Source organism: Pagrus pagrus (assembly GCF_965226575.1).
Source record: "Pagrus pagrus genome assembly, chromosome: 4".
NCBI classification, from domain to species: domain Eukaryota; kingdom Metazoa; phylum Chordata; class Actinopteri; order Spariformes; family Sparidae; genus Pagrus; species Pagrus pagrus.
Genome location: NC_140188.1, coordinates 6,055,496 through 6,072,353, shown reverse-complemented (window position 1 = coordinate 6,072,353; position 16,858 = coordinate 6,055,496). Strand labels below are relative to the sequence as shown.

At 39.9% G+C, this 16,858-nt stretch overlaps 1 protein-coding gene across 6 annotated transcripts in view; it reads left to right on the top strand.

The window, feature by feature from the left end:
* The window catches only part of tenm4 (teneurin transmembrane protein 4), a 156,918-nt gene extending 151,908 nt beyond the window's left edge, over positions 1-5,010 (top strand). For all 6 annotated transcript variants that reach the window (XM_084351717.1, XM_084351716.1, XM_084351715.1 and 3 more), the window contains one exon: positions 2,039-5,010. In XM_084351717.1, coding sequence (XP_084207843.1) covers positions 2,039-2,797 — 759 coding nt within the window. In that variant the 3' untranslated portion in view covers positions 2,798-5,010. The remainder of the gene's footprint in view (positions 1-2,038) is intronic.
* Positions 5,011-16,858: the final 11,848 nt, after the last annotated feature.

The window sequence follows — 16,858 nt, the reverse complement described above, 5'->3', positions numbered from 1 at the left end:
GAGCTCTTCCTTCAGCACACCTCCAGAGTACGCACTGTAAATGATATGTAAAAGGAAGGATGGAGATAATTAGTCTTTACCCTGTGTACGAGACGAGGCAATGATATTCTTATCTACAATTCCTGCTTCAAAAAATGGTGCGCTGAGCTGGTAAACGGCGTGTTGATCCTCACTGCAGATGGCCAGACCAGCCTAATTAAATGCAGGGTTCTTTGAAGCATAAATATAGCTTTAAAACTACATGTTGTACGTCCTGTGCACTTGGCATTTTATTTTATTTTATTTTATACAGGATAAAAGTATGCCTGCCTCTCTATCTCTTGTTATTTAAGCCTCTATTTTGCTTTGCTACTGAATCCGTACACAGATTGAAAAATGCCGTGAGGGGCCAGACAGATGAGGTTTGTGCTGCACAAGGTTTGATCTCTCATTCTGGGTTGTGCTGGAGGCTGATTGCACCCCATGCTATGTGAATGATGCCTTTCTGGGAGTGTCCCGGGAGGCTGTTTCAGTAAAGTGGAGGACATTGCCCCTTTTCCCCCCACCGCCCCCAGGACAGCTGACCGGGTCACACTGTTGGCACGGTAAACAAACATGGAGTGGCATGGTGTGAAGTGTCCCCCCAGGCCATCTCTCCCGAGGGGCCCGACAGCACAGCTGCCCCCACCTCCTCATAATGTTTCCTCTTCATGCAGGATCTGATGCGGTGTCACGTCAAACAGCAGACAGATATGCTGGTCACTGCAGCCTGCTCCATAATCCTCAGCCCCACCCAGCCCCTCAGCCTGTAGCCTCCATCTAAGAGAGGCACAGAGAGACAGAATTAGAAACTGTCAGCAGAACTTTGAATGTGACGCTCACAGCCTTTTATCTAAAGCAATGGCAAGAAGGCGCAGTTTTTGAGAGCCTTTTTGTTGCTGCTCAGATGCATTCGGGCAACAGTCTCGCTATGTGTTGGCCATCTTCCATTTCATATCACTCTCCTCATTTTAACATCTATCTCTTTTCCTGAGGAGTATCTCTTGTCAAGTAGTATTAGGACAAAGTATTAATTTTCTCCAAAGGGAATGTGGTATCTATTCAAAGCCTTGATCCCTTAAGGAATAATACATATACACTAGTTACCAACTGATTCCTGTCTCATATTTGGCTCAGCATGGCTGTCAGAAGACAGTAATTTCACCCTTTTTCAAAATATCATGCCTGTCACAAATGATCAGGGAGATTTGCATTTGCTGACAAACACCTCTGCCCCTACCTTGACTATGTGTGACACACTCACAGCTTCAAAGAACCATGGATTCAATGGTTGCTGCTAATAATGAATGTTAAGCAATTACATCATTATTTATACACCTAATTTAATATAGATGTTTAATTAAATAAGAATGAGGGATCAATGGATTCTTTTTCTATACAACCTGTAAGCTTTTATTATTACGCCTTTAAATTTAGCGTTCTAATTCCTGCGTCAATGGACGTCCAGGAAAATAATGTTCAGTTCCTAAAGGAAATCTGTTTTCAGCATTGGATCCTCATAGATTTGTGTGTATTTGTTTGTTTCTCATGTAGGTTTTCTTTTTTTTTCAGTGTATTTTAGACCCTGATCATGTTTTTTTTTAGTTCTTTTGTTGTAAGTCTTGATTTCCATCACATTAATACCTGAACATTTTACAAAAGGTGTGAAATCATCCTCATTCAGTCAAGAGCATTAACATAAAAAAGAATAGCTTATGCTCTGTAGTCATAGCATTGAAGTTGAAGTGTTTGAAGTATTAATAATGCAGAATGAATCTTAGTTTGAAAAACGGGAGAAAGCAGACAGTGCTACTTACTCCCCATGCAGAGGAGGATAAAGGTTACATACCGAGGTGTTAAGCAATCAGAAGTTTCAGCAAATATCTAGATAAAGATTCTGATCAACTGATATTGTGTAAATCCATTTCTAGCTCAGAGAACAAACAGAATATACATTCTACAGTCTGTGTAGATGCTGCGGGGGCTGTGTGACTAAACAGTATTGTCTTTGTTTCTGCAGTCTTTGCTGGGCGTTCAGTGTGAAGTTCAGAGGCAGCTGAAGGCCTTTGTGAAACTGGAGCGTTTTGGCCAGATCTACAGAGCCAAAAGTGCCGGATGTCCTCAGACAGAGGACGAGAAGATCTTCGCCTCAGCCGGCTCCATCTTCGGCAAGGGGGTGAAATTTGCTATCAGAGGTGGTCGCATCAGCACTGATATCATCAGCTTAGCCAATGAGGACGGGCGCCGAATGGCCGCAGTTTTGAACGATGCATTCTACCTTGAAGACCTCCACTTTACTATCGCTGGAATGGACACCCACTACTTTGTCAAACTGGGCTCAGTGGAGGGAGATCTGTCCCTCATTGGCATGACGGTGGGTCGGCGCACACTAGAGACCGGCGTCAATGTGACGGTGTCTCAGGTCAACACTGTTCTCAATGGTAGGACTAGGCGCATTACTGACATTCAGCTACAGTATGGCGCACTGTGTCTGAATACACGTTATGGCAGCAGTGTGGATGAGGAGAAAGCTCGCGTGTTGGAGCTGGCCCGACAGAGGGCCGTCGCCCAGGCGTGGTCCCGGGAGCGCCAGAGACTGAGGGATGGAGAGGAGGGCTCGCGAACCTGGACTGAGGGAGAGAAGCAGCAGCTCCTGGGTTCAGGGCGGGTGCAGGGCTATGACGGATACTACGTGGTTTCAGTTGACCAGTACCCTGAGCTGGCAGACAGTGTCAACAACATTCATTTCATGAGACAGAGCGAAATGGGCCGAAGGTGACATGAACACGGGGCTCTGGAGTGACTGACTCACATGTAGGACATGGGACTTCTTGCCAAAGACAGTTGTGTACATGACCACTTTTTTTTTTTTTGACTGTGCTCAACTTGGTTTTTAATATACTGTAAAAAGAAAAAAACATGGTTGCAATCAGTTGCACTGTATTAATAGAAGAGTGCCCTTCTCCTTTTGAAGATTCTTTAACAGTCTTTGCCCTTCAAGTGCGGCTGCTAGAGGATGAAAATTTGCGATGTCTGTGACTTATTTTTGTGACTCCATTTCCTCGTTCCTTTTGGTGATTCTGTTCAAAGGAATCCAAGAGGAGTATTGGTAATGCATTATGTTCACTGGCTCACTCTGCTGCCAGACTTGCAGATTGTTATTCACAAGCTTGCTCCATTCTGCCTTTTTCTGCGCCTCAGCCAAGGAGATTCCTTCTCTTTTAATCACTTCTTTTTTATACTTGAAACCCTCATAGCCCCAGTCATCCATAAATAATGAGAGAGATTTCTGTTGGCGGTAGAGCCCTTCATCAAAACCCCAGCTGAACTTGTCAAAGCACCTTCATTTGTGTGATGTCTTGTAATTTTTTTAAGAGGAGGATTGATACTCATCTGTGGTCTTAGCTTGGAAGGCTTTGGTGCACCCTGACTGTGCATGTTGATGGCCTTCTTTATGAACTACAAAATTAGCAAAACTGCTTAATCAAGCTTAACTTGTATGGTAAAGCCAACAAAGGGATATGAGGTCACTTTTTTTTATTTTGCGTGTGTTTTATTTTTTAACTGGAATTCTTTTTCCAAGGAAGAAAGTGAAAACACAGAACAAATTTGCTCTCTGCTCCTTTTTATTTGACTGTGGTCAAACAACTTGATTATGAAAATAGTGAAGAGCCAACCCTGTAAGAAAATACTGTGGAATTAATGTCTGTATTTAACAACAACAGGTATTTTACAGGAATGGTTTTGAATTACATTTTAGTTTTGTTTTATAAATAGCTATATGAATTAACAGTATAACAAATGTGAATTTAAAAAAAATGTGAACTATTGTCCCTTTTATTGTTAATTGTTGTACTTGAACAATACTTAGGGGTGTTTCAACACATGGAATAAACTATGAAAGGTGGTTTAGTTAAATCAATTACTGTGTTTTTCATTAGACAGACTACGTTTTACTGATCTCAATTGCATATGAAAGGCAGTGTTTGTTTTTCAGTGAGCTTAAGTCAGTATTTCCTCGCCACAATGTCCAATCGATTAAAGCATGGGGTGAAGATATTTTTGAAAAGTGACACTATAAAGATGGTTTAAGAAAACAGTCTCATCAGTGTGATTCATACTACATTAACATATTGACTGCTGAGATGGATTGCATTGTGTTGTGGTTGAGATGAAAGATACAAATTGCCTTTGCCCTAAGGGCTGCCCGCAGGTCAGCAACGAAAGTGCTTTCATTCTCCAGAATAGGGCTCCACTTGGTCCCATGGCTGGCTGAAATGCATTAGACCTGCAGGTGTACTAGTTCCCGTTTACAGACTAAAGGTCGTCTATACACGGCAACCTTGGAAATAACCACACGTGGACACATTCTAGCTCCCATATGTCCGTTTCCTCCCCAGTGGAGACCGCAAAGGACAATTCTGCTCATTTGAAAATGTCATTATGTGAAAATTCAAGAGGAGTCAAGACTATTTTGGAAATTGTGACATTGATTTGACTCCTGGTACTTTTTGAACTATGCCAAGCCACTGCACACTCTTGACTTTCTTATCATTTTTCCATCAAAATATGAACTGTTTGTGTGTGTAGGGGTGGTGGGAGCATGATTGAGTGTCTCAATCTGTACAAACGTTAAAGGAAACAGTACACAGTTATTTTTTTCTGCTGTTGGTTGATTCAGTGATGTTTCGTTTCCCAAAAGAAAATATGTATGTTCAACATTATATGAATGAAGGATATTTGCATTGTGGAATATTGCACTGAGAACTGTTGCGTCATTAGACTGTATCTTTTTCTAAGGTTTTGGACTCATTTTGAGTTTTGGTTTGTTCTCAACACTGTGTTTTTAGCGCTTCTCTTTGACCATGTAAATATGAAGACATCAAAGTAAGCTGTAAATAAAATGCAAATGTAGATACCTCTTAGAGCTACATCAGTGACCCTGTGTAGTCTTAAGGTAGGAAAAAAAATAAAGGGAATATTTTGTGTTTATTTTTTGTGTTTTGTTCTATATGCTGTATATTACTCTGTAATACAAGACAATATTTTCTGCTGACACATCAAATAGATTCTCTTATATTGACTTTACTATCACACTAGATTTGTGTAGCTTTTAAAGGTCCTATATAATGCTCATTTTAAGGTTCATACCTTTATTTTTGGTGTCAGCTAGAAAAAGTTAACATGCTGTCATGCAAAAAAACACATTGTTTTTCTTATATTCTTCATAGCTGCAGCACGTCTATTCACCTTCTGTCTGACGACCGGTTTACTGCCTGTCTTTTTAAGGCCCCTCTGACAAAAAGCCAATTCTACTCTGATTGGGCTGCTCTCACAGCCCTGAGCAGCCACAGCCCACTGGGTTTCCAGGTGTGACATCGCAACCTTACCGAAGTCCTGACAGCTCATTCGAAGGCCAGTTTGAATATACATGTAGGCTCTGTGCATTGAGCATTTTGATACTTTCCAAATACACTCAGGGGACTTGTAAGTGTTTAAATTACTTGTACATGTCAGTTTCCACTGAAATTCATTTTGCATCCTGTGGCAGCTGCACTCAAGAAGTTTACACACAAATCAGACCTACAGCATGTTTTACTGTTTCTGTTTCTCCAAATCTTCAGTCTTAATTACTCCCGACTCCTGCTCTGTTCTGCTCAGTGGTCATGGTCACCTCTCCAAACCTGCACCTGCTGCAGGTCTTTGTTTTGTTCTGTCCATGTGTCAGCGTTTTCATTGGCCTGTTTGTGACTGGATAGCGTAATTGGCTACAAAATTGCATATGAAATGTTTAGCTATTAATTCAAATTGTACTCGGTACTCAATTATGAAAAGTAACTAAGTAAGTTACATGGTGGAATGCATACCCAAGTACAAGTAAAATTACAGACTTGAGTAATTGAGTACCTAAAAACATGACTTAATTGCAGAAATTTGAGCAGGTGTAATTAGTCACTTCCACCCCTGCACATGGCACATATTCATAAAAGCACATTGAACAGTCATGACCATCAAACATATCACGTAATGTACATGAGCTCAATGTAAAGTGTCACATTCAATGCAGTAGTTTTCCATCATGATGAGTCGATGTAAATAAGTTAAATCACTTAGTCTGATTAAATTATATTAATGCAGACGTAAGCATAAACTTAATGTGTTGTTCAATTATTAGATATAAAGTTACGATTTGTTATATGAAAGTTATTGTGCACTTTTCAAGCATTTATCATTCAAGTATACATAAAAGTAATGCATTTCAAATGGGTTATTCTGTCTAATAATTAAATGTGACCCTTTACATTGAACTTATTAGATGGACAATGTACATGTAATTTAAATACTTAAAGTAACTGTTTTAGTCAAATAATTGTTTAATGTATATATACAGCACCTATACCTGCTGTTTAATTGGAAAAAGAGCTCACTTTCTACGATATGGGACCTTTAATTTCTATATTAAACAGCTTAGAAATGACTGCATGTTTTACTGTTCATCTGCATCTGGAGTTTATAATACATACATTAATTCTCAACCTACAACACATTTCCTAAGACTTTAATGAGGGTAATTTGATGCAGTATGATAATGCAATATTGCACCATGTGTCTTTATTTAGTTAAACATGCATTACCACCTGTTTAGACCTTGAATCTATTAAATTCTCACATGGAGTGAACATGTGGCTTCATCAGCAGCACATAAAATACAGACTATAAATGAAAGCATCTCTGCAGTAAATGTATTTCACAGTCGTAAGACAAGAAGCCACAAGGGATGCTGTGCAAAACTTGACTATTAATTAACCTGTCAAAGTTGAGGAGCAATTCTTTGATGTTACAAAAGGCACCAGGAGACTGTGTTTTTAAACTTGATAACTTTGTTGAAACAAGTGGAGCTGAGGGGCTAATCCTGTTAGCAGGCGGGGTGGCTCGGGAGTTAGCTGCCAGTATGCGGTGGCGGCAAGGGAGCTTGGAACATTTACACTCACTGCAGGCGGAGCTGAGCTCGGTGCCCAGAAGAAAAGCATGCTGGCCTGTTTTACCTAAGCAGACAGCACTCTCATTTGTTCTTCTCCACTCTTCCATTAATGTGAGAGGAATAAACCGCTGATATCGCTGTGTGACGGACAAGCTTCATAGGCAACGATCACACCCTAATGTTTGCTTTAGCTAGTTTGACTACACAAGTTTTTTGCAAAGTAAATTTCAAATCTGTGGCTCTCGCCTTCCTGGAGACAGCCTGAGCCTCAAGCCCCGCATGACTTCTGTAAAGAGGATTTCTTTACAGGGAACAGAAAGTCCTGCTAGCAGAGAGCCTGTGCAGAATGAATTCTGGTGGAGAGAGGCAAAATGTCCTTTAGCCGGGAGGACTGTAGTCTTTTGGCAGAATCATAATAACAATAATTTCACCTCAGCCCCTGTTGCAGACAGGAAGCACTCATTTTATTTTTTGTGTTTTACTGATAATTAGAATCAGATCTAATGTAATAAAGTACAAGCGTTTAGTATACCTTTTGATCTATTTTGGGAACAATGGAGCATCGTCATCCATTAACATGCGTCGAAAAGCCAAATGTATGCAAGACAAAAATAAGAATCAGATGCAAATTAAATGTTATTCATGGATTACAGTCAATCATATTTTGACACACTGTTAAATTGTCTTTTTTGCCATGAGAACAAACTGTTCTGTGATACTAAAGCCCTGTACTCCATCACCGAGTGGCTGAAAAAGCAAGGAGAGGGTGAGGAAAACAGTATGTGCCAGAAAATGTTCAAAGTAATGGCTCAGTCACTGGTATTGATGAACGACCTTATTAAAACCTCACAAATTTGCTGTTGTCATTTGTGCTGTGGGGTAGGGAAAATCTTTCTAATTGCACTTTTAATCGATTAAAGCAACACATCATGCTGGCTACAAATAATAAACGATGTTTTGAACCTAATGCAATTCATATAACACAGAACCGTTTAAAAATGGGTCCACAAAAATATTCAGGTCACATACATCAGACAAAATTAAAGAAAACACTCATTTTCAACTCTTGTTTTTTTATGTTCCTCTTGTGCTTGTTCATCTTTTCTTATTTTTTTCAGACAGCTGGGTCTGCAGGAGAGGGTCTCAGAGTTCAGTTGGAGTTTGACAGCTACAGCATTTCTGGCACACGCAGCCGAACTCTGAATTTGATCCCACATTCTCTTAACACCTACCATTACATTCAAATTTGACAAACCCCTTCCAGATATTTATGTGAGAGGAGAGAAGAAAATCCTGCTTTTAGCCTGATTTCACAACTACGACAGGCGGTGGAAGGTGAAACTTTTCTCTAAAGAACCATGCTTGAACTATTTCCCATTACCTGTGCTGAGTCTGATGCGGAGAGATATCTTCGCATTGCTTTCACACTCCATCTGTTTCCCCTCACTGATAATTTGAACACTCTGAGCCCGAGTGTTGGATAAACACTGGCAGAGGTATTTGCTGTTAAAATCAGCAAAAGGTTGATTCCTGCTGAGGCCCAGCCATCCGTTCCCTCAATGAATCCTGTATGTAGTCCGAAAATAACTGCTGAAATGAAACACCTGTTGTCTCCCGTTTTTCTCTGTCTGTCAGTCTCAGGCACTTTAATTACATGACAGTCAGCTGCATTTATATTCCTGAAGATCAAGTAGTAAAAAAAGGACAACCTTGCTCTACTATTTTGCAGTTTCCAAGAATTCTCAGGCCCAATTCCAATACATCCCTCGTCCTTACCACTAAGCTCTACCCCTGCATTTAGCACATTCACAGTCGCACGCAGCACACTTCAAACTGAGGGTTATAAAACTCTCAGTCATTTCAATATATTTCAATCCTGTTCTTTATAACAAGCATAAAACATTCACTACTAGTTTGGTGATGTCTCGATAGGTTACTACATAGCTAGCTAACGTTACATTGTCTTCGTCTTTGCTGTGTTCAGTCTCAGAATCTTGAAACAAGGTTTACCAGCTAGCTATACTGAGGAACATAAGCTTAGAAATCTCTGATTATCAACTACACGCTTGAAAGAAACACAAACAGCGGCGCGCAGAAAAGAAACGTTGCTGCCACAAATTTAACCAAGTGTCTTGGGTTTGCCTAACTGGGACACAGAGAATTAATGCAAGTGCAATGAGCAGCAGCAAACATGTATTTGTTTCCTCTCCGACATGTCACAAACAGCAACAACTCCTGCCTTACAGCAATTCTAAGGGGACACACCACTTTATGTGCTCTCTACTGGGGCAGCTTTTAAATCACGATTTTACAATGGTCAGGGCTCAGTGCAGGATGATGGCATCATTTATCTTTTAAAAACTTTTTTCAGTGTTGCACTCCGTCCTTTGATGGCATATGATGCCACAAATGTAACTTAAGTCCAGCAGCAAAGTTGTTGCACTTGGTTCCACTCCTCTTATATGAGTGCAGCCCAGCAGGGTAAGAGCACAGGTTGCTAATGTTAACCTATAAGGCACCGCTTTCTAAGTGGCCAGGTAATGAAGCAGTGTTCGTTTTATTGGAATGAAACTGTGAACAAATTGTGAGCATTAATACTTTCCCATCTCCATCAGATAAATGGTAAGTGGCCTGTGATAACACCAGGATTGCAAGAGAAATCACCACAGCTGAAGACAGCATATGGAAATGTCCAGTCACATCTGTTTACATAACATCAACCACTACTGATGACATATGAGGGGTGTCCCATTTCATAGAGGGGAGATATCAACCACTCCCCCTTGTAACTCTTTCCTGAGGGGCAAGGGGCACTTGATATTGAGGGGTAGGGGTAAAAATTGGAAATGGGATTGAGCCCAAGCCAGTCTGGCTGCACTTGTTCAAGATTTTCCCAACAGCCATGAAACAACTAGCTGTTATGATGGTCCACATCTGCTGTTTAGCCTGAAAACACCATATGCCTGAATGCATAGGACAGCCTCAGACTCTGTCGTTAATCATTCAGGCCCTCAGTCCCCTCTGTACCAGTTATGCAAATGGTGGACCAATCATAAAAGCTAATGGGGCAAGGAATGGTAAACCAACTGTCCATAGAGAAGAGAGGCTGAATTTTCCTCAAGGTTTAGGTCTCATTTGGATGCCCACCATGATGACAAAACACAGCAGCAACAGAAGCACTCAGTGAAGTGCAAGCTTCGGAAATGAACCTGAGGTGATGGAAAGTGTCATATTTCTGCGGGTCATGCAAAGGCCAGCATTGCCTCTCATACAACTGACCTGCAAAGGGAAAATGGGAAAAGTGCAGTACTAGCACCTTAAGCAGTACAATGCTGCATGCTCGTAATATGAGAGGCATTATTTTCTAAAAATGAGACTTAAGAGCTGTGTGTGCCAGAGCCCATTGTAGAGCAACATAACCTGATGGTTCTGACCTCAGTCCTGGCATTAGAGTGACTCATTACATGGCTCTCAGTGTTGAAATCATTTTCACCGAGATAAACATCACCAGGATAATCAATAATCTGTAAAATGGAGCCACTATCAAAGCTGTCCTCACAAATCCAGTCTGTAGTTTCTTAAAAAAGTTCACACAAAATGATTTCAATATTTACTCACCCCAATGCCGATGGAAAGTTGGTTGGAGTTACGTAGTCCACAAAACATTTCTGGAGCTTCACAGCAGAATATTCTTGCCACATTCTCCTAAACAACTGAAATAGATGAGGACTTGTATGAAAATGTAAAAAACAACCAAAATAAACCATACAATTGGCTCCATACAGCTTGTCTGGTGTAATCCAAGTTTCCCAAAGCCCCAAGATCTCAAATTGCTTTGAAAAGACGTTGTTTACAGCCTCAACTTGTGGTCAACCTTGTGCACCCATTTCCAATGGGGTTACATGCTAGCTAAGTGGCTACAGCGAAGATTTCAGCTTTAAAAAGGGTGTAATTAATGTCTTATCAAATATATTTGGGATCTTTGGGTTTCTGAAGATTTGTATTACAACAAAAGAATTGTATGGAGCCACTGTACGTTTATCTTTTTTGTCTTTGTTTTTTTAGTCCCCATTAACCTCAGTTGTTTTCCTGTGAATCTCCAGAAATGTTTTGTGGACTACAAAACTTCACCCAACGTCAGATCAGCATGGGGGTGAGTAGATAATGAATGAATTTTCTTTTTTGGGTGACAGTTTAAGGCTGTGACTACAAGGGGTTCATAATTTGTTTTGTTTATTGCCTCTTTTGATCAAGTATTACAAAAATACATATTACAAAACAAACCAAAACTAAAACAGCTTTTGTACGATATATATTCTTGTAACTCAGTTGTGTGTTTTCCATTATTTTCTCCTTGGTTACCTCAGCTTGGGCGACTGAGAAATATGACAATGCATTTTCTATTCCCTCTCTGATCTCCATGGATTATGTCGGAATTGACACTGTAAGAAATTAATCCTGTCAGCACAAGGTGAAATTCTTTTCTTTGCTTTTTCAGAAATACATACTGTGAGCGTGTGCATGTGTGTGGTTGTTGTGCACTGGACTCCAGCAGGGTCTTGGTGTGTTTGGTGGACTAACTTCAGGCAGAAGCCGCAGCTGCAGCTGCCGTCTCCCATCACATTTCCCCTGACAGGTGTGAACAAAGGACCCAGAGAAATGTCACTGCAGCATTTTTAAGTCACTCGGACACCGCTTGCATTCAGGAATGAAACTGCCTTCGCACATTATGCAAATCATATTGACAGCATATCTAATGCTTTTATTAGGCTAATTATGCCTAAGGTCAAATCTGTCCGTAGCAAAAGATCAGTACCCATTCAAACCAAGTGTCTGGAAGCGTTTGGGTTGATTGAAAGGTTAGCTAATGCTTAATTTCTTAGGACAGCTTATCATGTAGCACTTTATGTCCATGAAAAAATAGGTGTTATTGATTCTGTGTATGACATGAGCACCAGTGATGATCAGTCAGGGGCTGTCTTTTTGGTTTAGCACAACAGCAGTGATGAGTTGCAAAGATATAGAAAGAAGTGTGCCAAAAATTGTTTCATCAAATTTAGAAAACAAAATTTCCCCTCCACTCATTGTGACACGCAACGGGATGTTTTAAAACATCCACAGAACCACCTCTCCATAATGTGAAAATGTGATTTAAGAGAGAAGAAGTTAATCACAGATGGAGGCAAAGAGGAACCTTAAAGGTAAGCTTCATCCTCAGTGGATACTCTGTTGTCACGGTTGAACACAACAGATGTATATTTAATAGGCTTGAGCTGCTGCATATTAAATATATATAAAGCAGTAGAAAAAGGTTGTGTATTCTTTGAATTAGTCAGCTCTCTTTAGGTCAAAAGGTTAAATTGATGTAAGGATGATCAAACCCTCATCTGAAGCCTTTGATACTTTGTAAGTTATTTTGTTTGCTCGAACGTGCTTCATGTGTTGTTCAGTGAAGATATAATATGTAGCATTTCAGCATTAAAATGTTGAAAAACGACCAGACCATTGTTATATATTTTCTTTAGTTGTGTACCTATATTATCCAAAATGTAATCCAAAATTTTATTCAAGATAATGGTGCGTTTTATTTGGTCATCTTTTGTTATCACTTCTGGTAGAGAGTCAGTGAATAAAACTTTTAAACATCATAGGCATTGAACATTTCTGTCCGAGTCATGTAGGTGGATTATCATCAACTGCATAATGTGTAAAAATGTTAATAGGTAATTTTTTCACCCAAGACAATGAGTAGAAGTGAGACAAAATCCCAAAAGTTCTGATTGCCACAGGCATACTCTTATTACCATCAGTACTTGTTAGACACAACATCTATCTTGTGTCTCACTGCTGTTTAACAACAGCTTTGTTGATCTTAGTGCCACTTTTGTGAACTGCACGTCCGGTAGTGCAACTGCCCAAGGACAAGTTATACTAACTCAAAATAGAATTCAATCAATTGAAAGAGTACAATAAATATGAGTGTACTTTGGAGAAACGAGGTAGTGGTTAGATAACTACTCTCTATTTGATATTGTTTACCCCTTTCACCGCAACAATATAAATCCATGTGATTCCTTTGAATGATGCCCTTCGCATAAAGCAGAAGTATAGCGGACTTTGTTTCCTTTGTCCTCCTTTGAATCTACTGCTGCTGACTGTATTTGTGTGTGTGTGTGTGTGTGTGTGTGTGTGTGTGTGTGTGTGTGTGTGTGTGTGTGTGTGTGTGTGTGTGTGTGTGTGTGTGTATGAGTGTGTGTGCATGCGTGCGTGTGTGTGTGTTTTAGTTTGAAATACAAAGCCTGAGCTCACTCTGACAGAATTATTTTGGTTACGGAACCTTTGGGCCCATTACGAATACTATTATGTAGATCAGCCTTGAGGAATTTATTTCCACGTTGTGCATTTGGATTGTGACACGCCTGGCCTCTCATTTCATTTACCCATACAAATAAGCCTGCCAGTCCAAATGCTTTAAAGTCGCAGAGGAGAAATTTTTAGCACATTTCACTGGGAGACGTGTATTCTTTCATAATTTTTTTTTCCGACGACATTTTCTTCAAAAAAGAAAAGAACTGATAACATTGTTGCCCTGCACCCCCACCACCCCACCCCCCGACACCCAGCAGACACACACTCACTGACACACACCACCACACCGCTAGCAAAGCATGAAAACACAATGACTATTGCTGTCAGGGAAAAAATGTTTTTAACCTCAGGTTTTCATAGTCACTTCCTATTTGAAGAATCTTTTTGGAAAAGCTTGAACGCTGCCGCTGTGTGACATACTGAACATCATTTAGATTTGAAACAGGAAGACAGAGACAGACACACACAAAAACCCTTTTATTGGATGACTCTGACTTCTATGATCCCTCCTGGCTTATGTGGAGCTTTTATAGACTGTTGTTCTACATGTGCAAATTCATTGTTTATTGGCAAGAAACCTTAGACAAGTGCATGCGCGTGCAGTGGAGCAGAATTACATTATAATTCTGCTGCATACGCCTCAGCTTGCACTGTTACCCTCAATGTTACCTATACTGCACTTGCAAACATGAAAAACACTATATTTATCTTTCCAAGATGCTGCTGTATAATACTGCTGATTTTTGGCACCAGCTAAGACAAGAAAAATAAATCAGTAGAAGCTCTCAGTTTTGATAAGTGATGTCCAGGTGCAGCAAAAACAGCTTTTATTGGGGCAGGGGGATGCTGTCAAAAATAATAATCTGCATAAATAATCTTACAAGGAAGGAAGACAGCAACTACCACAGCTGGTTCCATTTTTACTTCCCCTGGCTGATGAGCATTAACAATCTGACAGAAAGAAGGCAACCATATTGTGAAATCAATTAATAAGTAAACAAAAAAGTTGGCTTTTGAAAATACAATTTGCTCGTGAAAGAGATCAACCCGGAAAACATTGTTTGCCAAACACCCAAGATGCCGGCTCTTTTCATCATGACATAATGTTTCAGGAGTTGTGCAGCTGCAGTGCCAACTCCCAAGTTACACGGCATGTGTTTTGTTTTATCAAATAATAAAAATATATTTCAGTCTCTCTGTTGCTGTACAACAGAGGTGCTTGAATGGGAATTGACTGCATGAATAAATCAGACAAAAATCAGATGCAGCTAGAGGACAGTGTTGTGCAGTAACAATGAAAATACTTTTAAAATAGTGTTTTTAAAAAATATATTCTCTTCTCCGGGTTGGTGTAATCACAAGATTCACACCTCTTTTTTACTGTATGTATGAAAAGACTCCTTAATTTTGAGAGATAGTTCAGGCAGGTCTAATTGTTCTATAATTAACTCAACAGCATATGGGTGCAGGCCTTTGTTTGCATAAACACACTGAAAAATAGAAAATACTTTGGTTGAATACCCACATCTTCAGTCTGATGCAGTGAGTGAGTGTAACTCGAAAGCCCACACGGAAACCCAAGACATTACCATTCATTGTTTGGCTAATTAGAGGGTAGTTGGTGTGTCTGGATAAACTAAAGTAATTAGTCATAGATTTATGGTTGGACGTCTGCTGAGACAGCAGTTGTTAACTTCTACTGAAGGGGATTATTGCCTTTGTAAGGAAGTGAGGGGAACGGAGACTTCTTTCTTAATGTGATCTAATAAAATAATGTCAGATATCTCCAGAGCAGGACAGGAGGACACAACAAGGACAGACGGATGCACTCCAGTGTGGGAAGTGTTTCAACAGCAGTCGAACATTATCAAACTTTTCAACCGCCCTTGACAAAGACGCTGAACTGCCCCAGGGGTAACACACCAGTTACTTCAGCACTCTGACCTTAGTGATTAAAAGTACATGTCTGGGATATTCTTGCCTACAGAGGAGTTGATGTCAAAGTTATTTTTGTTGTACTGCAATAAAGTTTTGAAACCAGTTGTCATTCACTTATCATCTGATCGTTCCTGCTTCAACAGGGGAGGTGGATGAAATAAATCAGCAGGGGGAAGAAGGACACATTAATCAGAGGTGGCAAAAGTACACACATTTTTCACACAAGAAGAAGTACAGAAACTTGTGTTAAAAAAAGATTGTGGTAAAAGTACTGATTCAGCTTCTTTACTCAAGTAAAAGTAAGAAATTACAGGCTGTTTTCTACTGGCCATTTCTGTGCAAAGCTGACCAAACATGAGTCTTTGTCACTACATGTCTCCCCTTTTTAGAGTCTCAATCTCTGACTGTCGGATGCACAACAACACAGATGAATGGAATGAACAACTTTCACTGTTAATTCAAAAAAGACAAATAATATTTGATGTGACATTAATAGAAATAGAATAGAGTTTTTTGTTGGAAGAATAGACTTTTTCCACAGCAGCCATTTTGACATAAAGGTGAACACAGGTACTAATACATTAATGAAGGTTCTGTTGAGCCTTAATTAATGTGTTTACCTGCTATTTCCTGTCAAAATGGCTGCAGTAAAAAGGCTCAATGTCTTGTCAATTTGGCCTGTAGTTTTAATAAATATAGTCTATTACTGCAGAAAAAGAGACAGCCAGACATGCAAGCAAACACACTTACAGGTAGATGGATATAAAAAAAAATGCATAACCTCTCTGGAGGAGATAATAACTACATGGTGCAGCTAAGGTAAAATCTGTAACTTCACAGCAGTTTGCAGCAACGTTAGGCAGCTAAAAATGTCCTAAAAGAGTTGTAAAATCTTCAGGTGAAGCTACAGATCATAAAAATCTAACAGCAGGCATTTCCTTTTCAAAACCTGACTGAAAATATGTGACATGAGGAAATGTTGATGAGAAAATTATCAAGTGGCTGTTCTATACAGGAAAAGCCCACATAGGTGAGGTAAGAAAAAAAATTCCACATTCATCTGGGGTGACCTAGATACAACTAGAATTACTGCATCACAGTTCAGAGTTAACATTTAGGATGGTTTGTGCAAATTATCCTGTAAACGAGGATGAGGGTGCTCTATCCTTATTGGAGGTTAAATTAAAGAACCTGGGGAATATGAAGCAGAGCCCACACCGTATCCTCTTAAAGTCGGCTCTGACAAGTGATGCTGCTGTAAAGAGCAAAGTGTGGATTAGAATGAATTGTTTCATTTGACTGTGGCCTGTGTGTGTGTGTGTGTGTGTGTGTGTGTGTGTGTGTGTGTGTGTGTGTGTGTGTGTGTGTGTGTGTGTGTGTGTGTGTGTGTGTGTGTGTGGGAATAACACTCTGTGATGAGGTGCAATATTTTGATATTATCTCTGCTTTTCTATTCTTCATTATCTATTCTTAGCCATCTCAGGAGAGTCTTGTCTTTGACTACCTCCAGCAGAAGAAAAGAAAAGGTTTCAGGTGGTAAACTGTTGTGGC